Source organism: Salminus brasiliensis, chromosome 2 (genome assembly GCF_030463535.1).
Source record: "Salminus brasiliensis chromosome 2, fSalBra1.hap2, whole genome shotgun sequence".
NCBI classification, from domain to species: domain Eukaryota; kingdom Metazoa; phylum Chordata; class Actinopteri; order Characiformes; family Bryconidae; genus Salminus; species Salminus brasiliensis.
In genome coordinates this window covers 45,191,255-45,216,205 of record NC_132879.1, presented here as the reverse complement: position 1 = coordinate 45,216,205, position 24,951 = coordinate 45,191,255, and the positions used below count along the sequence as shown (strand labels likewise).

The 24,951-nt window shown below is 42.3% G+C and overlaps 1 protein-coding gene across 1 annotated transcript in view; it reads right to left on the bottom strand.

The window, feature by feature from the left end:
- Positions 1 to 24,951, bottom strand: part of plxna4 (plexin A4) — a 317,535-nt gene that overhangs the window by 117,770 nt on the left and 174,814 nt on the right. Inside the window, exon 5 of the mRNA XM_072672908.1 lies at positions 16,779 to 16,879. Within this exon, the coding sequence (XP_072529009.1) occupies positions 16,779 to 16,879 (101 nt within the window). The remainder of the gene's footprint in view (positions 1 to 16,778; positions 16,880 to 24,951) is intronic.

The window sequence follows — 24,951 nt, the reverse complement described above, 5'->3', positions numbered from 1 at the left end:
TCCACAAGACATGACTTTGAAGTTCCTCTTGTTTGGGTGGTCTGACGTGGGATGATTCAGCTGTTTCAAAGAAAGAAGCCACAGGAAGATTAGTAACGTGAGAGGGGACAACTTGCTAAACTTAGCGGGTTTCCCACCTGCTCTAAACGGCTCATTGAGAGTGGAAAGAGCGATTAGAGGACCAACAGGTCATAGTGTGACGAGGTGGGCAAAAAAAAAATCGATGCTCGGAAAGGCTAAAATTAGAGGCCTGGAAAGATCAACAGGATCTGATGACAGCCTGAGGAAGCTTGCCTGCTCGCTGGCAAAGTAAGGTGAATTACTACTTCAAAGAAGCATTGTCAGCAGACACATTGCCTTCCAAGGTAGCGTTATGAAAAGAATTGGCCTACTTTATGTGTCTGAGTGGCGTTTCTCCAGGTAACACGAGATGGGATTAAATTAAGCCTTCTCAAGCTCAAACATGCCTGGGTTCGAATCCCACCCTGAGTGCCTGCCAAGCTATATGCCTCCTCTGGTGAACAGTTCCCTCAGTAAGTCACACTGCAATCAGTTCTTACTGTTCAATACTAGCCCCCCATGGGGTGGAGAGCTAACATTCTGTGAAATCTCTGGAAACAGCTTGTGGGAAAACGGTGCAGAGGTGCATTTAGAATTGCATTTTTCGCATCTGCACCTGTCTCCTTGCGTAATTCGGTGTGGATGAGGCGACAGGCACATGGGCATGACAGTGCAAAAGCTAGGAGTTAGCTACCATCTGCAGAGTTACAGAAATGAGTTAGATAGTGTAGAGGTGCTTTACTCAAGAGATTAGATGCTCAGAAAACAGGGGGATGCATTAATGCTACATCTTACATTTACATTAAACAGAGGTTCTATAAAGATCTTTAAAGAACCACCCATTTAAATATTTATTGAGGAAACCAAGTACCGGCTCAGTGACCACAGCCTGGCTATAGAGACGGGCACAGTATGCAAACATTTCACAGACAGGTTTAAACAGCTTATCCCAAAAGTGAACTTCCAAACACTTTCGGAATTGGAAAAATTATGGATAATTCTGGGAGAGGGGCACACCGCCCCCCTCGCCGCCCAGTATATATTAGCGTGTCACCGACTGAGAGACAGTGGGTAACCTCACTGTTGACTTTAATAGTCATCACTGCAGCTCTTTTACTTTCAATTTAAATTAGTATTATGTGTATAGATATTAGTATATGTACATATTTTAAATAAATCATTTTGTGAGTATTGCTATTTTTATTCACTACTTTCACTTATACTGTAATTATTGTTACTTTTATTGTAATGTACTTTTTTGTTGTTATTATTGTTATTACATTTTGTTATTACATTGTTTCATAGTGAAATCGTTGTGTTTCCAAACCAAATTTCATTTCTGTTAACTACAAAGATTAAACTGTCAGGGAATTCTCATTTTTCTCAAGATTTCTACATAACTAATAGTTGAAGTTATTGGTTTAAGGAGAAATTCTAGAGAAAGACTGATCACAGACTGATCCAGTCAGCCGTAGTGCTTCATGTCCCTTAAAACTTAAAATAGTTATTACATGAACTATGAATACCAGATACCAGAGACACTGTTTAACAAGAGTCTTGAAATACAAATGTGGTCCCAAAAGGGTTTGATCCATTCATGGTGGGGAGATATTATGAAGGGCATTAAGTAATAAACTTAGTTCCCACTGAAGGCTTATTTTTTTGCTTGTATGACATCCCGTTCTAAATCCTAAAGGCATTAATATGGACTTGTTCCCCCTTTGCATCTCTAACAGCAAGTCCGAAAGTCTGCAGTCATTGAGTGTCTGTTTTATGCACTGTGCTCCTCAGCAGTCATGTGACTTTGTAACTTTACATGGTCTGACACTTGCTGGCTTCCTTCTTGTTTTTCAGTAATACCACTCACAGTTGATGGTGGAATATCTATGAGGGTGTGTAAAGGCTGACTGTATGGCTAGGTGCTGGATCTTACACATCTGTGGCAATGAGACTTAATGCAACACTTTAATTAAATGAAGAATGAAATGAAGAGACGTGTCCCAATATTTTTGTCTATATAGTGTATGAAAATGTCAACATGCCACAACATAGTGAGAGTGTGCTGTTTCAGGCTTGATTTGTTACAGAATCAGACTAGATGCATTATTTATTATCAAATTCAATATCTGATCTAGCATTTTCTGCTAATATCCGTCCAATACCAATACCCATCATCACTGATATTATGGCATCGCTGCTTCCATGGCACTTCTACTTAAGGACCTCTTCTGGCACCTTCATTTGAGTGTATGAGGCTCATGAGTCATAGCAAATGGTCCATTAGTTAACAGCTAAACCTAATGAATGGCAAATTCGGCTAACTTTAGATTAATGGAAATGTGAGATTACACAGAGCCTGATGGCATGTGTCTTAAAGTGATCTGAGCTGGATATTATGCTGTATCCTCATTACACTCCTGTTACATAACCTGCCCGCTGGATGGTTAGATGCAGAAGCGGGTTTCGTCTGTACCAAGAACTGAAACACTAATGGACAAATCTGACAGATTCATTGCTTCTCACATAAGGCTGTCGCCGTCTCTATCCATCTCTCCAACGTTCTGGGTAAATATACTTTAGCCATAACTCTTTGACTTTCTCCCTTCAATCTACTTCTCACTTTTTCATTACTCAGTCTTCTCATTCTCCCACTTTCTCTCTCTCTCTTCTCCACTCCCAAGACCAAACCTCCTCTCCTTTCAATCCCTCCAGAGTGTCAGTCTCCCCCATCTAGTTCATGCTCTGTCAGGCTGCGACAGGTCACCTCTCCCTCTCTCTCTCTGGTTCTCTCTCTCTCTCCCTCTCTCTCTCTGGGTGCTGGGTGACAGTGGTGTGACAGCGGTGGATAGGCTGAGTCGTGTAGCGCTCCCTGCACTGCCACACATCTCGGTGACAGTTGCGAGAGAGGCTGCAGTTCCGTCCTGACGCCCCCGTCACTTTTGGAGCGTGTTCCTTTCTTTCAACCCACCTCCCCCTGCTTCTCAGCAAGCCACCCCCCCCCCCCTTCCTGCCTCCACCGTCCACCTGCCTCCCTCAAACCTGCTTCCACCAGGGTGAATAAACGTGGTTTAGCCCTTTAGTAAACACGGCTAAAAAAAATCACCTGCTGTTTACATTACCCCTGCTGTTACACATCCACAGTTTACTTCAATATGTTGAGCTGAATTTAAAAAAAGCTACAGATTGCATATCTTGTGTACTGATGTATTTTAGAATGCACTCAGTGAAAGTGTTACTAGGAAATGGGATAAAACCTGCATGCAGCAGAAGGAAGCACATGATTGAACATACACATACAGTCTATGAATGGCCAATATAACTCTTAGCTACTGTATCTATTCTATCTATTAAAAGACAACATTCTCTACAGTCACTACCAGCTATATCCTAATGAGACTCTTGTGACCTTTGCTTGGTATGCATTTTTAATTTCTTAGTCTTTGTACAGGAAGGCGTTTTTGCAAAAAAACAATGTTCTCATATGAGGCCAAAGGGTCAACGTTTGAAAAAAATGTGTATAATGGTGCAGAGAGGCAGCAATGTACTGTCCCCATATGAGGACGCGGGGTCTCAAGAGGTTAAAGATACTAACACCACTGAACGTCTTGCTAAACGTTGTAAGGTCAGTTGTTTTTAGAAGTTTGGAATTACTGTTCAAAAGTTGAGAATCACCATTTAACAGTTTCAAATCACTGTTCTAAATTTGGAATAACTCTTCAGAAATGAAAAGCCCTGTTTGTTAGTGTGGATTCAAAGTTCAGAAGTTTAGAAGAATCTTAAAAGTTTGGGAATCAACATTTAACCATTTGGAGTCACTGTTTGAAAGTCAGCATAAAAGTTGTGAATCACTAAATATATATTTCGCACACTGCGAAATATTTATTCCTGCTGCATTTCCATGGCACGCCAGTAAGACCGGCACACAGCGGGAACGGCCTGGGAGCACCCAAAGGGATTGGCTGAGCCGTGAAAGGAGGAGGGATAACGTCGTCAGACTGTTGTAAATGTGTTTTCGACACGTTCAGGGATTAACGGCAGACGTATCGAAAGAGTCAGCATAAAAGTTGTGAATCACTGTTCATATATAAATATGAACAGTGATTCACAACGTGAATATACATATATAGGTTAAGTTTATAGGTTTATATATATATATATATATATATATATATATATATATATATATATATAAAACCTAAGATCCTCTCCTGGTGTCTGAATTCATTTTCATTTCCAACCCCACTTTATCTCTTGCTTTAACTCTTGTACTGCTCTTCTTGGCCTGCTGTGTTAAAGATAGTACTACTAATGAGCAGCCCTATAAGAAACGATGCCACATGCTCGTCACCCGCAACAGGAAAGGCTGCAAGTGAGTGAGCAATACCTCAGCAGCCCGTACACACAGTGCTGGACCCTGGAACGTCTGCAGAATTACTATCAGGGGTGCAGGCTAATCTAGGAGGCTGTTATAACCCTGACACAGTTAGAGAGCAGGTGATCAGCTCTGCTCTGAATGCAAAAGAGATGCATTTATAATGAGGCTCAGTGGAGGCCTTGGCTTTTACTGTCCAAGGAAAAGTTTCCTTTTAATTTATAATGCAGAGTCTTACATCCCATCAGCATTCCTACAGGAATAAGAGTTTGCTTCCTAAAAGACTTACTGACTTACTTAGATTTACTGATAGGGGCTTCATTTTGAACAAGATTATTATAGGAGGATGTGTGTGGCTGAACATGGTCATTACTTCACAGAAAAATATCTTTATTTTTATAAGTGTCTATATCTATGTAACTGTCATGGGCTGATTTCTCTCTCTCTTTCTCTCTCTCTCTCTCTCTCTCTCTCTCTCTCTCTCTCTCTCCCTCTCGCTCTCTCTAGTGTTTATTTGTGTTTGTTGTTTAAAGGCAGGGAGAGAACCGCCAGCTTTACAGGTGTAAGAAGACAATTACCCACAAACACACAACAGGCAATTACAATTACAGCTAGTTAGCTAGTTACAGAGCAGCCACTCGCTAAGCCTCCTACATAGTCACACACACACACACACATACAGAGAGAGACAGAGACTGAGTGTGAGAGAGAAGAAGTTGAATTCAGTGAGACTCATCTCGAGCTGTTTATTTTTGCAGCTAATAATTCAATTCAATTCTTAAGTTCTCTTTATATATATGTATATATATATATACACACACACACACATATATATATATATATATATATATATATATATATATATATGTCCAAATATTTGTGAACAGCCTTTCTTTTATGTTGAATTTTTCCCATTTTCTCCCAATTTAAGTAAACATACCCATTCCTAACTCCAAGAACACATAACCAGCCACCGCCTCTTCCCGAACTGATGCCATGCAGCGGCGGATCCCCAACCTCCACCGCCAATGCCACAAGTGCTGGGTCCCTAGCTCCACCACACCGGCTAACAGATGCCTGTGCTGGCCAACAACGCTTTAAGAGTGATGAGGGGAGAGCGCCATCCACCCATATAAACAGTGCACGGCCAATGGTTACTCGCAGACTACTGGCACCATGGCTAGAGAGGTATAAAGCCCCCCCAGCATTGAACTGTATAGCAGTGGAACTGTGTTCTCTGCAATGAGGGTGCTCCATCACAACATTTTGGGATGTGTTGGGGAGTTTGGGATGAGGTAGGGGTGGTGATGATCCAGCATCCTGACCCACTACTGCTCTTGACACTGAATGCAATCAAAACCTCACAGCAGAGCTCTGAAATATAGTAGACAGCCTTCCCTGGACAGTAGAGATAGTTAGTCTTTTGGACTTTGTCAATACCCTTGAGATAAAATACAGATAGAGAGACAGATGAAGACAGAAAGAGACAAATGAAAGACAGAGAGAGAGAGACAGAAAGAGAGAGAGAGAGAGACAGAAAGAGAGAGCGAGAGAGTAAGAGAGAGAGTGAAACAGAGATAGAAAGAGAGATTAGCATTGATAGCATTCACTTTAACACCCATCTTCCACAGAGGCCATAATAAAGATATTAGAATAGGGAAGGAAATTCAACTGACATTAGCATTAGTGTCAATCCGCCCCTGCTCTCGCCCACTCAGTGCCGTACTTACTGTCACACAGCCTCATATTTATCTGACAGCATTGTTTCCCCATCTTAATTATGATTTACAACCTATCTTTCCCCACCTCAATTTCAGCCATTCCAGCAGCGGGGGCGGGGAAACGGCACACTGCGAAATATTTATTCCTGCTGCATTTCCACGGCACGCCAGTGAGACCGGCACACAGCGGGAACGGCCTGGGAGCACCCAAAGGGATTGGCTGAGCCGTGAAAGGAGGAGGGATAACGTCGTCAGACTGTTGTAAATGTGTTTTCGACACGTTCAGGGATTAGCGGCGGACGTATCGAACGCCACGGATACAGCAAATGACATAATATGCGGTTTGATGTCACAGTCAGGTCCCGGAGGGGGTGTGTGTTTGATCATATGGCTTTCAACAGCTGTGGAAAATCTGTACAACTCACTGTAGGGGACCCCCCACACGCAAAGCAACTCACACATTTATTCCTCTTCAGCTCATATAAGGTAGCGTAGTGAACTCAGCAGCACAGAGGCACTGCAGCAGGGTCTTCTGCAGCATCAGGAAGAAGAGCTGCTCTGAGAGGAATAGAGAATAGAGCAGCATTGGTGATATGAAGTGTTCCTCTGGAAGTGTGAGGGAGGCAGATGTGGTGTTGTATGTTAGCTACTGCTCCAGCTGTTTCTGCTGGTTAGGTGTACAGTATGTCTGCAGGGTGAGAAGAGCTTCATGCCGCATTTACAGGAACTGAAAGGCTGATTTCAGACAGCTCTTCGTTTTTAGACAGAAAACACTGATGACACTGTTTCATCATCTAGCTCTCTGTATCAGTCACCTTTATAATAATCTACCCTCTCCTTTTCCCGCAGTCTCATTATCTCTTTCTTCTTTCCTTTCTTTCTTTTTTCTTTCTTATTTGTGTTCTTTTCTTTCTTCATTTCTTTCTTGTTTTATTTATTTTCCTTTCTTTTTTCTTTCATTTCTTTCTTTTCTTTCCTTTTTCCTTTCTTCATTTACTTCTAGCTTATTTTTTAGTCTCATTTTAGCTCCTCCTGTCTTCCTTCCTTTCTTTCCGTGTGTTTTCCTTTACTTTTTTATGTCTCTTTCATTACCTCTCCTTCTCTCTGTCTTCCCTGTCTCGCGCTCTTTCTTTCCTTCTCTAATGTTCTTTCTTTATTAAGTCTGTCTTTACTTCTGTCTGTCTGCTTTGTACTTTCTTCCCCATCTTTCTTTCCTTCTTCCATTCTCTTTCTCTTCTCTACTTTATTTTCTTTCTTCTTTTGTTTCTTTTTTTCTTTCTTTTATTTCTTCTTTTCTTTCTTTATTTCTTTCTTGTTTTGTTTCTTTCTTTACTTTTATTTCTTATTTTCTTTCTTTCCTTCTTTCCTGTCTTTAATTTTTTTTTTTCATTTCTTTCTTTTTTCTTTATTTTCTCATTTTTTCTTCTTTTCTTTCCTTCTTTCCTTCTCTTTCTCTTCTCTACTTTATTTTCTTTCTTTCATTTCTCCTTTTATTTCTTATTTTTGTTATTTTCTTTCTTTGTTTATTTCTTGTTTTGCTTCTTTATTTTCTTTCTTTCTATCTTTTCTATCCTGTCTTTCATTTCTTTTTCTTTTCTTTCTTTTTTCTTTCATTTCTCCTTTTCTTTCCTTTTTCTTTTCTTCTTTCTTTCTTCATGTATTTTTTTCTTTCTTTCAGTCTCTTTTTTATGTCTTTTTCATTATCTGTTTAGTGTCTTCCCTGTCCTTTTTCTTTCTCAAATTTTCTATTAAGTATCTTTCTGTACCCCGTCTTTTTTGTACTTTCTTCCCCATCTTTCTTTCTTTCTTTCTTCCATTCTATTCTCTTCAATACTTTCTTTCCTTCTGTTTCTTTTTTTCATCTTCTTTTCTTTCTTTCTCTTGTTCTGTTGTAGTCAGCAGAGTTTTGCTGGGAATTGAAGGCACTAAATCAATGGGCTTGATGTTGGTAGTGATCCTATGTTTAATCTTTCATGGGATCAGGACTTCAGATTGGTTTACACTCAGCGCAGGTCAATGGGAGGACATATTAGCAGAATAAAAGCCCTCGGACTGTGCCATTGAAAGAGTTTGGCTGTGGGTGAATGTGTGTTTGCGGGTGTGTGTGTGTGGTGACTGGATCTACAATTTGAAGGTCAGAGCCAAATATCTAGAGACCGGGGACAAAGTTAATGCATTGTTAATTTAGTGTCACACTATCTCCTCAAGTGGGTCTCACAGACACTCACACAGAGACACACACACTATCAACTGCAGTCTGGGTCGAAGAGTGAGGTCAACCCCTTACTCAGTCCAGCCATATCTCTCACTTTCTTTCTCTCACTCTCGCTTTTTCTTTTTCTCTCTATCTGCAGCAATTTTTTTTTCTCTCGCTGATGAACTGGTGACCTTCTGTTCAACCCTAGTTTCAAACATAGCTAATGCTCATCAGAAAGAACATAGGAACACACAGTGGCCAATTTATTGGGAACACAAACAAGGTTCAGGTCTGCTACACCCCTGTACAATCTGTTAAAAGGCACAGTTAGTGCTAACCTCCCCTTCAGAGGTCCTGTGCTAAGAAACTGACCAATGTTGGTCATGTGCTTGATTGACTAATGGTTCATGGTAACAGATGTGCTACAGTCTGTATTTTGAACTCCTACTAGAGGCTACAGAGATTTTACCGTTGTGACAATTGGTGTTGATGAATCTACTCAAAAGGCACATTTTTACCGAGTTATCCTGAAGAACATGCATACCTATACGATGTGTTTAAATGCTTGTGGACGCCTCTTTTATTTTACAGCGAAAAACCTGAAAACAGACCATAATATCTTAAACTGTATGAAACTATCACTGCCACACTTTCTTTACCCAGCAGGAAAACTTTAAACCTGCACTGAAGAGCACTTTTAGAAGCGAGTGGAAGCTAATGCTAAGACTTATACACACACCAAATCATAGCACATCCACCAACTACAAACCAGTTCCCACATCAGTGCTAGACCAACACCAACAGATATCCAGAGTCCAGAGTGTGTACCACTACACACACACACAGTCACTTGACTGCAGTGTTTTAAAGGAACAGGGAGCTGAATGTTCAGGGAGGAGAGTCAGACTGGATTATAAGATATTAAACACACTATAAAACATTTCAACAAAAGTCTCTACTAAACTAAACTAATCAAATAAGGTGATTTTACTACAGCATTAATCAGCAGCAGATCTTATCTATCTACCTAAACTGCTGCAATTGTTATACATACACGAATATATCTGATAAGCTGTTAGGGACATCCCTAATATAAACATTAACACTTATTAGTGTTAATTAATGATGGTTAATAATTCAAGCGGACCACGTAAAAATAATGAACTAACCATCATTAAAACATACTAACAATACAAAGGCGGTTTTCATAAAGATCATCATACAGCCAAACAGCAGATGGCTGCCCTGTTTTCTGTCTGATAAGAGGCGTTGATCTGCACCGCCTGTATAAGAAAGGTTAACAAGCAGGCAAATAAAGCCAACAAAGGCATTTAGTGCACGACACACCCTCTAGGCCTTTCTGCTGTGAAACCCGGAATCACAGAGAAAAGATAGTGCGAGAGGAAAAGAAGAGTCTTTGGGATCCATCCACAATGGCAAAGAGGAAGTGAACAAAGGGGCGATTGATAGTGAGGAAGAGGCCTTGCACTGGGGTTAGACTGGCGTTAAGTTGGCTCTTTGTGGCTCTCTCTTGGGAGCAGTGATGTTATCTGCCCTTCTGCCTCCTCTACGTAGTGTGAAGTGCAGAGAGGACAGTGGCGAGGCTTTGAGACAAACACGGCCAGAGATAACCATCTAACGTTATTACACACAGGCTCACCCTGATGAGCTTCTGTTTACAAGAATCCGTAGCCTCTGACCCGAGCGTGCAGCCAGTGTCGTAGAAATGGTGCGTGAACGCAGTCAAAAAGCAGCGGGAAATTACAGACAGGGGCGACGAGAAACTGAGATCATTTCAGAGATAATTTGAATCTGTCTGATCATAATTACACTATACTGAAAGGAAAGAGAGCGAGCAAGCGAGCGCAGGCGAGAGAGAGAGAGCGAGCCGAGATGATTTGGTGCCATTTTCACCTTGCTGCTAAAAATGTCTCTCATTTAAATGTCAGAGTATATGTGTGTGTGTGTGTGTGTGTGTGTGTGTGGTCATAGTGTGAGTTCTTGAAAGACTAAATGCTGCATAGAAACCAAATAACCCTTTTTCAAAACACACACGGCTCTGGATCTAGTCGTTAGTGCATTCCTGCACTTCAGCAGCTACCCAACCAACCCAGACAAGGTCATGCCCTCAACACTGCTGTGGCTATTTCTGCAGTGGGCATCTGCACAGATATTGTTTTTCCCCTATCCAACTGGACACAAGCAGCCATATGCAATCAGAAACACAAGCTGCATTACAGTAAACTTCATGTATTAGTGCTCTGTGTTTCCATTCAGTCAAATATCATAAAGAGAACAGTCAGTATATCATCACTGTCAACCTACCATCACCGTTCCTAGATTTTATTGCATTATGACCTTTACGTGTGTGCCATCCATTTTTACATGACCCTTTCCAACCTTCTTTATACCTCAAAATATAATGGACTGTTTCTGAGTCTTCCAGGTGGCCTTTGACTGATGCTCTAATCCACACTAACCTACATTTGAATCATGGTACCCAGGTCGGCAAATGTAGTGTCAGGAGGCGGCCTTTTTGCTGGTACATTGGTTTAGGAAGGGCTCTATTTCATCACATGGAGGATGGTGTTGCTACTCACTACGCTACACCAACCGCTATAAATGGAAATGTGCTTTGTTCAGAAAGGAATCTGGCTTGAAACCCTCCTCATAACTTTATTGGACGGCTAAACCAGGGGCAGCCTGGCAACAAAAAGCAGCCTGGGAATTTGCTGTCAAGAGATGTAAGGGACACACTTTCTCTGCGCCGCCAGCCGTGGATTTCTCTTTCTGCCCATGTTTTGGCAAGTGCTAGATGCTTTCAACAAGTGCTGGATATAGGAGCTATAATGCCAGGGTTGGGATTATAAAAGACTGGCTCTCATAAGACCCACTGGGGAAATTCCTGAACACCCCAATGGCCAATCTATGGAATAAACTGAACTGACTAGGCCGAATATTTGTAGGCTTCATAGGTGGATACATGGAAATGTTTTTTTGTGAGTTTATAAGAGACTGTTTTAGCAATGTTTATGTAGTACATCACTAGAAAGTAACCCTTCCTCTCTGCCATTGTGGATGGGTCCTATTTTGTCACATCCTTGAGCTGAATGGTGGTATGTGAGCAAGGAAAGCTAAGCTGTGCGGTTCTCAGGCCCTGATCTGACTAACTGGCATGTCAAAACCGCCTCAGTATATGCATTGATATTACGCAATTAGATCCCACAGTCAGAACTAATGACTTTGCTAGAAGCTGCCAGGAATGCTACAGCAAAGTTCAAAATCCTAGAACTTTAACCTTTAAGCTCATTTCACACCAGATGCAGTAACCATAATGCTTTTCTATATTAATCAACATGGCCTTTCACATTGGCTGCACGCGCCACACTGCAATGATGGTAATATGTGCATGAAGATCCCCATTAGCAAATCTGGCCTGAGGCATGTCACCTACTGTAATTTAGAACTGTCAGAGGAATCACATGTGCTAGCTTTATAATTCACTGATCTTTCAAACCTTGTACTAACATTGATCAAACATGGGCTACTCCAAGCAAATGACTGAATGACTGAATCTGACTATTATAAGGTCTAGGTCCAGGGCCGGAGTGACTCCGACCACCAGGGGGAGATAGCACATACCTCCAAGAGCCAACACCTATAAGAAGGTTATTTCTAAGCGTTTTCAGGGTCAGATTTCTACAACCCGGAACCAGTTATTAAAATATGTCAGTTCAGGGGAACTGAGGAAGTTTAGATGACACCTGGAAGGCCAAGTACACTCTAGACGTCTCCCAAAGGGACCCCAAAAGTGTCAAGAAGGATTTTTTTCCTACTCTCTCCCTGCCTTTCCCTCTCCCCTCGCTGTCTTCAGGCAAGAGTAGATAGGCCGTAATTGAAAATTCCTGCTGCTCTCTCCTTCCCAGCTTTATTGGCATGTGTGAGAAGGTGTGAATTCTCTCCGCATGCTCTGCAGCCTGGGTGCTGAAACCGCCCGATTGCCGTGACAATGCCATACATCTCCTGCTTGCCGCCATCATCACTATTGATCTGCCACACTGTGTCGTAATACCCTCCCCCTTTAAAGAACAATACAGCTGTAGCAACAAGGGGGGGGGATATCAGTGCTGAGCTATGGTTTTAATCCCTTTCCTGGCATGGAGATGGTGGGATTAGGGCAGGGAAACGAGAGAGCGAGGGGGTGGGGTGTGTGGAGGAGGAGAGGAGAGTTAGTCCTCTCTGGGCTGGGGTTACTGGGCCCTGGTTAAATATTCAGAGAGAGAGAGAGAGAAAAAGAGAGGATGGGAAAGGTAAAGTCAGGGGCGATCAATCAGACAGGGATGGAGAGCTGGGGTTGGGTTGCCAGTTTGCATCAAAGTGGGAGAAAGAGATTGCTCACTCATTCTGGGCAGCAGGCCACGCACAAAGAAAGAGAGAGGGAACAAGAGATGAAAGAGTGCAGGGAGACGGACTGAGAGAGAGAGAACGGGAGAGAGAATCTAGTATTAGCAGTAGTTTGGAGTTCATAATATAATCCACTGTCCACATATTTGTAGACACACACTCATCCAGCAGAGTTTGACTCCAGAGTAATAGCTTCTGCTCTTTTGGGAATGCTTTACACTAGATTCAGGGAGCATGGCTGTCAGGACTTAACTGCATTCAGACAGATCAGCATTCGTGATTAGGTCTGGTACTTATTTTGGTTTATTAGTTCTGGATCCCAAACACCGCTCCAACTCATCCATCCAACATCTAAACTGAATCTGGTGTTTTTCGAAACACATTCTGCTTTGTTATAATAGGTGGTAAGGAACACATTCTACCCATTAGATGGAGAAGGAGACAAAGTCTCCATCCCACCTTATCCCCAACTCACCCCAAACGTATTGTATGGAGCTCCGCCATTCCAGAGAGCACAGTTCCAATACTCCACAGCTTAATGCTGGAGGGTTTTAGGCATAGCGCCAATAGGCTCATGTTGATCTGCTCCAGAGAGTCCTATTCTATTGGCAATACTTCTCTACAGGGACTAGACAAGCTGCATGTGCACAGTATATACTCATACAAACAGTATATAGGCTTGGTGCAGAACGTTGGGAGGGCCAAGGCAAAAAGCACACAGCCCAACTCGCATAGCCAGTCTCCAGCTTGCACGGGTGCTCTCAAATCCACCATAAAGACCTGTTGGGTCAAGGACCTCCCAGCACCCTGCGGCTAAGTGGCAAACCGGGGGCGCTTTTTATCATTTCAAAAATGCTTCCTCCGTCCTGCGGGACAAGGCTGAAGAGAGGTGGTGCAGAGGTGAAAAGAAGGGTGAGGGACAGAGGGAGAGAGATGTGATTGTTATCTGCCTTGGTCTCTGACAGCCCAATCTGTAGCCACCAATTAGCTCTTTCTTTTAAGGACAGCCAGGTCATTAGAGCCTCGCTCCCACAGTACACCAAAGTGGATGGGGTCCAAAAACCCCCTTGGCAGGAAACGATCAGCAGCTTCTGTTTAGATAATCGCCTCGTGCGTATTAAATCACAGCCCGAGCGGCTTAAAAGGAAAACGGATGCGTTTTGTCCACACACACACATTTTCGCAGAAGGTAGATTTCTGAGATTGCTGGCGGTAACGTTGATCGATTTAAAAAATACTCCAAAACTTTACAAGAGAAGGAAAGCCCAATGTTATGACCAAAAAATTATTCCAAGACATTTTGGAGAATTTCTATTGGTCCATTCAGTGTGAAACTTGTGACTCAACGAAAAAATCAAATATCACTTTGAAATGATGTGGAAAAATGAAAAATGGAGATACAAGTTTTTTGTTGTGCATGGAAATTCTATAAATAACTGTTGATCCAAAACAAATGGAAAAACACTGTGCCCTTGTCTAACTAGCAGGCATCAAAACTCAAAAGCAGGCATCCTCTGTGTCCTGTTGAGGAGAGCAGGACAGGGCTGCTGTGGTGTGGGCAGAGGCTAGAGGATCTGGGAGAGGGCTGAGAGTCTCTGGAGGATTGGAACACAGACATGCTATTTAAGCCCCCAGTCTCACCTTTCTCTGCTAATGCACTGAACAACACAGAGAGAGGGCAAGAGAGAGAGAGAGAGGCACAAGTTTCCAAGTTTTTCCACGAACTTAACCAGCCAAGTGGCTAATGCTGCGAGCCAAAAGCCCACTGCTCTGCCCTCTAATGCTTCCGCATGTCCTTTGAGAGCACAGTGAACTCCACAGCCCCCAACCGGACCCTCATTCCTCCATCATTGCGCTTGTACAGGTTAGTGTCTTTCTGACCTCGTACTCTCTCTCCGACTCTCTCTCTCTCTCTTCGGCTCTTTTCCTGCACTTAAGAGGCTTTAGACCCTCTACAGTGTTTTTGACGTACTGCCCCCATCTCTGTGACCTTCCCCGGCCTTGACGGTCCTTTGTGCCAGTGGTGATGTGTCGGTATGACCATATAAGTGTGTGTGTGTGTGGGTAAGGGAGATTCTAGTAAGAGGGAAAGTGTTGGAGATTCGAAAAAGCTGCAAAGCTTTAGATTCCCCTGAAGACGCACATGCACAAGCGCACACACACACACATACACACACCTTCAGGGTCCTCACAAGAGGACAAGAATCCAATTCAATTTATAGTGAAGTGGGAAATGTGCCAGGCCCCTGAGGGCCCACAGTCTACCGCTTGCTCATCTCTCTATGGTGGAGGAGGGGTTGTCTGACTGAGAGTGTGTATGTGTGAGTGTTATCTATATAGAGGGAGAGTGTGACAGATATGAGAAGCGTATCTATCTAATCAAAACATTTCCAGATCAGTTGTGACAGTCTACCTGAATGAAGTCATGCACTGAATGTACTTCATTCTAATATGGGAGTAGCTACAATCCACCAGAGTGATGGATGGACACCCTGATTCAAATAATATGATTGGTTCATTTTAAAAATGGGAAAAAGGCCCATAACCAGCATTTTTCTTCTATTTGTTTTTGGTTGACATTCATTTTGGGCTTTTTTGCTTTGATTTTTTGCTTTACTATTTTTTTTTTATTCCACAATCATATGTATATCCAAAGGAAAGGAAGTTCATTTAAAATAAGGGGTTATTCCAAGTAATTTAGAGCATTTCTATTGGTCTGTTCATCCAGAATTATTTTAAACCATGGAGAAAAATAAAAAAGGACATAAATGGAGATACATGTTTCTCAGTGGACAGCAGTGATATGTTAATGAGCTTTCTCTGACTGGCTGCTCTGTATTATGTCTCATTCAAAAAGCAGTCCAGATTGAAACACCCCATATAATTTCAGCAGTATGAACTGGGATGGAACTGGCGAACAGATGTTGATGCAATATAACAAAAAAGTTTTTTTAATGTCTTTAGCATCCATCCTTTCCTGAAAGTGAGGAAAATCCATTGCAGATTTCCCATGATATGAAGCAAAATTCCCATTATATATGGCCTATGACACATTCTCAAATTGAAATGTTGCTTTTTTTTTCAGAGCATGATTTCTATTTATTTGTTGATTTAAAAAAAGAAACATAACACATAAAATGTGCCATTAGATTTGTATATTTGTGCTACATTAATGATTGTTGTGTTTTATTTTTTCCTAATATGTAAACCTAAGCAAATAACCAGTAATTGCGGATCAACATGTGTACTTATTTACACTTAGAATGTAAATTGACCAGGGGTGCCTACACGTTGGCATACCACTGTAAATGCATATATAATGCATATACCCAGCTCTGAGGATGTAGCATCCCGTATTTGTGTCTCTGTACTTGACCACAGTCACTGAAAGCAAAGACTTGACCATGTGCTCTTATCCTTGTCCTGCTGTCAAGGTCCACAATCACAACTACAAAAAAATGTAGGAAAACGAGTATTGCAATATATAAGATATTAAAGATCTGCAGTGTAACATCTTAGTACATCCTGCATCAATCAGCAGAAGAACTGAAGTTAGTTTGGTCCCATTCTTTTCTTTTTTGCATCATTTGGGTCCAAAATAAAATGCTATGGGTTAAAAGTGAGATAAATCACTGATCCTAAATCTGTACAGGCGTTGTCATCAACAAAACACCATGAAGATTCCAGTATCTTTGATCTATTCTAATAAACTTACTGTCAATAAGTGGAAGTCTCATCACTTAAATGTACTCACAAAAGCAACTGCAAATCCATACAAATGTGCGTGAAACAGCACACGTTTGTCTTTCCAGTTATTTACACTTGATACTAACTGTGGCAATGATTTCATTCATGTGGAAATGATGTATGCTTATAAATCAAGTACATTCAGTGCGGCTCCTTTTCCAGTGCAGATTCAGCCCACCTGCCCCCTCTGCTGCCTAGAGCAGTGAGTGAACGACTAGCATTTGCCCTTAAGCTAGCTGAATGCGGTCAGCATGAAGAAGAAGCGTGCAGTACTTACATGCTGTGCAGCACACACCATCCGCAGTGAGGGTCCCCGGAGCCCAGACACTCATTGCATGAGGAGTACTGCTCACAAGCCTCCACTGGAACACGCGTGAGCTGGGCAGGGAAAAGACAGAGAGCACAGTGAAGCACAGTCAGTGTAGCAGAGCTAAGCGAAGGCAGCTATGTCTAATAGCTAAGGGGCCAATATACCCCTGAAACACAGAGTTAGTGGCACACATGTTGACACAGTCACCATTATTGGGGTGCCATGTATGCCTATAAAATACCTGATAATGCTTAATAGTTTTGCATTTATTCATGAATCTATTTAGCATCTTATAATTGAAACATTTCATTTTTCATAAGTCATCCATTGAAGGTTATGAAAAATCTAACATTCACTCAACCTTGTTGCCTGAACGTATTCAGCCCTATTAAATATTGAGAATTTGCCACAGGACGATGGTAGTAAAGCATTGTAGCAGATTTGCTCTTTGTCCAGCTCGCTAATTTAAGGTTATTCTGACAGTCCTCTAAATGTGAGGTGATAGTTGCCAACTAGGAGTGTTCATGACTTGTGAAATGCACTTTTCTCACTGCTATTCCCCTCTAAAGTGTCTCGGGGTGGCAATGGCCCATAATTTCACACCAGCGACAGGGAACTGTGACTGGTGAAGATGTGAAATGATAAGAGCTCGGATGTGTAACGAATATTCGCACCCCTTCACGCACGTCGTGTCAGTTAAGCAGCAGAATGAGCCAGGTTTCAGTTTAGTTCCTCGTTCTCTCGAGAGTAACGTAGGGAGAGAAATGGAGCCTGTAGGCTGTTGAAGGTGTAGAGAAAAAGAGAGAGAGAGAGAGGGAGAAACAGAGAGAAAGAGAGAGAGAGAGGGAGAGACTGAAATATAGATGTAATAACCCTGGAGGGACAGAACCCTGTGTCATCCTTGTCTCCAGGGCCAAGGCATAGAGCCCTGGGCTTTCATCAGCCTTTTGATTAATGACCCGTCACTGGCCAGTGACTGTTGTCAATCACCTGTCAGCTGGGCAGCAGCGGCCGAAATGAAGGACTTTGTGCCTGGGATTTGGAGCCACATGACACCCAAATCTGCAGCATTTTGCATAGTTTTGCATATCTTAAAGAGATGCCTCGATGCAAAAATGCTAACAGGACTAGTGGTGAACGGTGGAGATTTGTTTGCATAAAACGAACCAGAATTTTAGCTCTCAGTCATCACTAGCAGCAGCCAGCTGCCTCAATTATGCCTTGTGTTATGCCTGGTGTATTTCCACAATCCTCGAAATCCTCAAAAACTAGAGGGCTTCTGTCGAACCATTGCCCTTGACCCACCCACCCCCTACTCAAAGGGCAAGAGCCAGAAAGCCAGCTGTGCTGACCCATCTGCATTAATGGAATCCCAGTCTCATCCCGACGAAACATCGACCATTTGTCATCATCATAAGCAATTGTTTTTCATTCGCCGATGCTGGTCGCTTGCCATGATCCGCAGATTGCGGCGCATATAGCCTATAACACTGCAGCTTTATAGGGGGATTAGAGCAGCTCAAGCACAGTGGGAGATACGATAAGAGAGGTACTCTGCATGCTTCATCCTTTTGTCTGATCACTGGAGTCAAAGAAGGTAAAGGACAAGGGCTGAACAGTATTGGGACAATGGTCACTGCAATATTTTGGGTCTATGGGATAAATATTGAGGTATTTAAAAGATCACCAAAAGTGGTCCCATCAGATAATCAGCATCCTTCTGTCCATCCTTCAAAGCCTCAGCATGGTAGAGCTATTCAGTATTCAGAGAACAGGAAGCAGACAAAATCGAAGAACATATGCTGTAGATAAACGTGAGATGAGACACGTCTACATTTGAGATGTCAGCACGTATACTGCTGAAGCAAAGAATGGCTTTCTGAACCATGTCATTAATGGTGGAGGGTCCTTGCCGGTTTGGGAATGTATAAAAACATCTAAAGCTGGTGACTATGATACTCTCTGGAAAATGTTTGATTTGGAAGAATTTTGTTCTACAGCAAGAAAACACCCCTAAGTACACTGCAGAGCTCTCAAACTGCTGTGCTGTCAGACCAATGGAGTGGCCACCCTGGGTTTAATTGGATTATTCTTCTAGGACTGAACTTGGAGGTGTGGAAAACTGATAGGTATAGGTAGTAGAGGTAATAGTAGGACTCACTAAATAAAAACTGAAAGATTCTATTTGCCGGAAATGAAATGAAAGACACAGTAAGCAGAAACTATTCCTGGATGGAGCTAATTATCACTCTAGAGCAGGGGTCACCAACCTTATCTTCAAAAGGTCAGCATGACTGCAGGTTCTCACTCTAAGCAAGCTGGAGCACACCTGCTGTCACTTGTGTCATTAGCTGGGCAATGGATTATGTGTGATTCGGCTTGGTTGGAATGAAAATCTCCAACCAGACTGACCCTTTGTGGACCCCCCCAGAGCAGGGGTCACCAATCTTATCCGCAAAGGGCATTCATACTCACTAAGGTTGCCCTATGTGTACAAATTACAATCAATAATTTGAATACAGTGCTATATACTGCGGTTTGCCGTCCTATTCAGTACATAAAAACCCACTGGGGAGCTTAATCTGGATGGATGGATGGATGGATGTCTGTGGGATCACACGATTGATTTCAAAGCACCAAAACAACCAACAAAAGCCTATCTAGCCTATGAGTGTTCACAGCACACGCACACATAGTTTGTCAGAGGACTCCTTTGCATACTGCAGCCTCCTCAGACTTCAGCGCAGGCTTATTAAGGACACCTCAAGAAGAGAACACGACCACCGCCCTTTCATCTATTCGCACCTATTTTCGAGACTGAAAGTGTTTGCAGGGTATTTGTGCAGCAATCACAGTGGCACTACAGAAACCTGACTACTATCTGCACCCTACATCTTAAGCCAGCGTGCCGCTGAAAGGAAGTGCATTTGGGGCGCGTCGGCAAGCGCTGATGCAACAAATGTGATTAAGATGTAAAAGAGGCCACGCTTAGGGCGACTTCCTCCTCCTGGTTTTGATGCGCCGGCCTGGCTTGGTCCAATCTCCCAGCGGGCTGCAGCTTCCCTGTAGCCAGGCATCCACAGACTGATGCATATCACCAAACCGGCACGCTGGCACACAAAAAAAACAATCTCGCCCCACTCCATTTCACAGGCGTGAAGGTGCATTTTCCTACAGGCATGCTCCTCAAGTCGCCAATCACATGAGGCTGACTCTGGAAACGCAGATCTGGCTGCAGATAGCCCCCTCGCTGGACCGATAGGGAGAGTGCTGCTATAATAAACGATAAGGCTTTGGAAGTGCTGATGAAATTCCACACACTTCCAAAATTGGGCTTTCTTGATATTCATGAAAGGGGCGCAGTCCGAGTGCAGGGATGCAGAGAGAGACTGTGTGTGTGTGTGTTATTGCTTTGTGATGGTGAGAAAAACAAGGATGAAATATTAGGTTACAGAAAGGAAGACTGTAACTGTAGAGCAACAGATGAACAGATGATTGTCTACCCACTCTCTTGTCTGAACTGAGCTTGTAAATAAGTATATTGTGTTACAGGTGCCTCTACACACACACACACACACACACACACACACACACATACATACAGAGAAACTACTTTCTCACAACAATAATAAACTGCAAGGCAAGCAGAATCTGTAGGAATCAGGTTCAAAGGTCATGTGTTAAAAAAAATTGGGCCAATTTACATATATGTTTAATTAGTAATTGTAATTATACTATATGAAAGCCCAAAATGCAGTTTTGCAAAACCCTGTACACAGGCCTACATTTCAGTTCTTCACCCTCATAACTGCATTACTCTCATAATTAGCAGCAATTTCATATACCCTAAAATAGAGCCCTGTGGGACTCCACAAAATATGCTAAACTGTTACTAAGTAATCCATAGTAGATTGTAAAACAGTATAAATAATACATTTAGGATTTAAAGAACTTGATTGCAGTCATAATACCATGCAATAGAAATGTGGGAATATGAATATGATATAAAACTACGCTAGGTTTTCATCCCCATAACTGCATTACTGTCATATTATTATAGGTTTCATAGACCCTAAAATAGAACCCTGTTATCAATGAATTATCAAAAACAAATCACAGTAGTTTCTGCATGAACAACAGAATTATATTAACAACAGAATTATAAACCTAGCGTTTACATGGTTAATTTGCTGCATTTGTACCATATGGTTGATAATTTAGTTGCGCATTGCTGTAAAAGTGAAAAATAGTTATGATTAAAACATATTTAAAGTACAATAAAAGCAGTTGCTCATTGGCTTTCATTATATTGTTGTCGTTACGCTCAATCCATTTTTGCTGTTTTTGACTTTTTGACATTTTATCAAAAATGACTTTGTTTGATTTCCAGTAAAGTATTGTTTCCGTTTCTCGTAAAGTTACTATTCTGGGTGAAAGTAACAGGTTTTCTGTTTCTGTCTAAAGTATTTTAGTTTTGTCCATGCTAATTGACTCATGAATGTGAAAAATATTAATTGTACATTAAATCGCAGGTGTGAACTAAGTTCTTTTACTGACACAGAAACAGATCAAATGTATTCTGAAAGTCCCTTAGAGCCCGACACCACAAGAAGGCTTTCTGTCATCACTCTGTTATCAGTTCTAGGCTACAAGGTAGAAACATGCTGCAAACAGTGCAAATTGTCAGGGTAGATCAATGGTGAGAGAAAAAGCAAAGCCTTTTTTGCGCCACTGATCTAAATCAAACACAGCGAGCTTTCATATATGAAACAGTTCGATTTATAAAATTCCAGGCTTTGTCCACAAGGCTATATCTTATTTCATATTAGTTATTCATGCTGACGTCTAGAGTGATTAGACGTGGTCTAGTGTTGCTTAGATCTCAGGGCAAGGATAGACAGATATCAGATATGGGTAACTAAATCAGAGTTTACTGCCTAAACAAAGCCCTAAGCGCTGTTTCACTGTTTCTGTCCTTGCAAATTAAGACTACAAATCCATCCCACAGTATAAAAGCATAGTTAGGTGTTTTCAGTTATATACGCTACATGTCCAATTTTTTGTGGACATCCCTTCTAATGAATGCATTTTGCCACTTTAAGTTGCACCCAGTGCTGACACAGATGTGCAAATGCACACACACACAGCTTGTCTAGTCCCTGCAGAGACGCCAATAGAATAGGACTCTCTGGAGCAGATAAACATAAACCTATTGGCACCATGCCTAATGCCAGGCATTGAGTTATGGAGCAGTGGAACTGTGCTCTCTGGGATGATGGTGCTCCATCCAATACTTGCTGCTGAACGCTATCAAATCTCCAAAATCTAGTAGAAAGCCTTGTTCTCTGGACAGTAGAAACAGTTACTCCAACAAATGCAGTATACGCTCTTTTTAATACCCTTGATTTCAGAAGAAACAGTGAATGAGCAGGTGTCCCAATACTTTTGTCCCTATAGTTTGTGCTCTTCAACCCCATTATTATGTAACGCTTTCCAGACAACTCTTGGTTAGATGCAGCATTCACATGATGTGGATATTCTTTACCCTTTAAAAAGCTGTTTACTCCTACAGATATGATACAGCATGTGTGATGAGACATGAACAGGTCATTCGGAGTGGTTTGGCATGAGATGCTCTGTTCAAGAGAAACAGTTGCTCAATGCCTCTAAAAGTTACACCACTGAAAGCCTTTACTACTAATAGGTATGAACACACTACCTAAATCCAGAGGAACTGTTTTATCATAGTTGTATTTCTTTAAGCCCACTAATGCTGGAAGGGTGCATGCAGGGGGTTGTAAGGTAAAATACCATTGAAAACTTTCTTAAACCTGTTGTACCATCCTCAACATTGCATATTGGAAACTCACATGTGGGATAGTGAGTAAAATGGCCATATTTGTGTTTTGCAGTCACTCTGGAGAGATGCACTGCAATGCTTGAGGATTGAGAGTCATTGCTTTAAGTCATTTGTCAGTTTAGGCTCAATTTAAGCTCTCCTTAGATTGCCGACTGTGGGGAAGTGTGGCCGGCGCACAGTACACATTAACCGAATGATGATGAAATGCTTTGACGCTCCACTTGATTTGCTTCCTTTGCTGATGATTGTCCATATCTGATCCACGACTCGGCAGAACCGCTTAAGAATCCCATCCATAAAACTCAGCGTGAAGTTGTGATTTAGGCATGATGGGTATCAACGCTTAATGTGCGTCTCAGACGTTCCAAGTGGGACATGAGACATTTACGCCTCACAACCGAGAACGAGAGACAGCGGATAGAAAGCTGTTAAATGAAGGAGAAAGAGACATACGTAAAAGAGAACGAGCAAGGGATAGAGACTGTAAGGGAGAGAAAGTGACGGAGAGAGGAGCAAGGGTTAGAAAGAAAAGGATAAAAAAAGTAGAGAGAGAGGGACAGACTAGTAGAATGAAAGAGAGAGAGGAACACACCAAGAGAAAGGGAAAAAGAGAGAGAGACTGGGAGAATGAGAAAGATAGGAGATAGATAGAGAGAGAGAGAAAGACAGACTAAGAGAGAGGGAAAGAGAGAGAGCAAGAGCGAGAGAGAGAGAGCATAAGAGAGAAACCAAGAGAGAGCAAAAGAGATCAAAAGTGAGAGAGAGTGAGAGAAAGAGCAAAAGGAAGTGAAAGAGAGAAAGCAAGCAAGAGAAAGGGAGAGAGAGCGAGAGAGCAACAAAGAGAGAGGGAGTGGATGTGTGTGTATTACGCTCAGCAGTGTGTGCAGTGTATGAGAGTGGGAGTAGGAATCTCATTAGGCTGTAAATCTGTTAGATTATCAGTCATTTATCTGAGGGAGCTGGAAGGAGACTCACACTGCTTAAAAATGAAGCAAATCGACAAACAGCACCATCCAGCAGACTAATGCTGCTTTTAAAGAGAGTGAGGAGACAAGCAAGAGAGAGCAAAATGTGTGTGTGTGTGTGTGTGTGTGTGTGTGTGTGCATGCCTGTATGAAAAGCTGGGGTTTGAAGTAAGCCTGCATGTTCCTCTACAGCACATCATAATTTACCCTTATTTCTTATCACCTTTCTCCAATTTGGGGTCATTTCGGCAGAAAGGAGACGAACGTTAGAGAGTCATCAGCTGGCACAATGCAGCCGTTCAACGGCAACTGCTAGCGACTGACTTTCATTCCCCACATTAGCATTAACGTCGTTAGCATTTCTGGCGGAACTGCTCCTTTAATCACTAGAGTAATTTCATCTGTGCCAAGCTGCTCTTCCATGCTCTCTCTCCTCCAGTCCCCCTGAAATCCCTGAGTGAAGCCCGCAGGCCCCCTCAGCAGCGCTCCCTCTACCGCCTGCCCGCCGATCCCTCAGCTCTGAGGGTGTGAAAATATTACAGTCTAATCCAGCAGGCTCATCTCTCCTTCATGGCTTCCCTGCCTTCATTAACACTGGCTCAGCTTACAGACACAGTCACCTCCGCTAAAAGCGAACTCCCTCACAGCCGAGGTGTAAATGAGACTGGCCGAAGCGCTTGGTGCCTCAGGAAGCCGGCCAGCCCTCTCACACTTCACAACTCAGGGAATTAAAGTGGGCTGAACGTCCATTTAAGACAAGTAGCTCCTCCGTGCCACAACTGTCAGACCTAATGAAGATCTTAATGAGGTGGATGCGCCTCAAAACAGCCTGAGAAGATTTCATGCACCCTGTTCTAGAATAATGACAAAAGCACACCTGAATATATATATATATATATATATAAATGTATATGGTAATTGAACCGGAAGTTGCCATCATCTGGGTTCTTACTGTTATTGCTTGTCACTGTTTCCGGAGCAACAGTTGTTCACAGAGAAAATGACTGCTGGGTAACACGTCATGATCAATAGTGAGTACAAACAACAGATGACCATTAGTCCAATCAAATAGCTGCATCCAATCAAATTCACTGCCAAGGACCGCAAGTAAAACCCCACTATAATAGACTGCATGGATGCACACCCACTCTCAGGGCCAGGGATTTTCTGGGTCTTGTCTTTGTGTATGTGTAAAGATAATTGCTACAACATATTGAAACCTTGGTGAGCTGAACTCTCTGTGTTTTGCTCAATTTGTGTCCAGACTTCACACTGTGCCACCAAATGGAGCTCCGTGAAAATAACACAGCGCTAA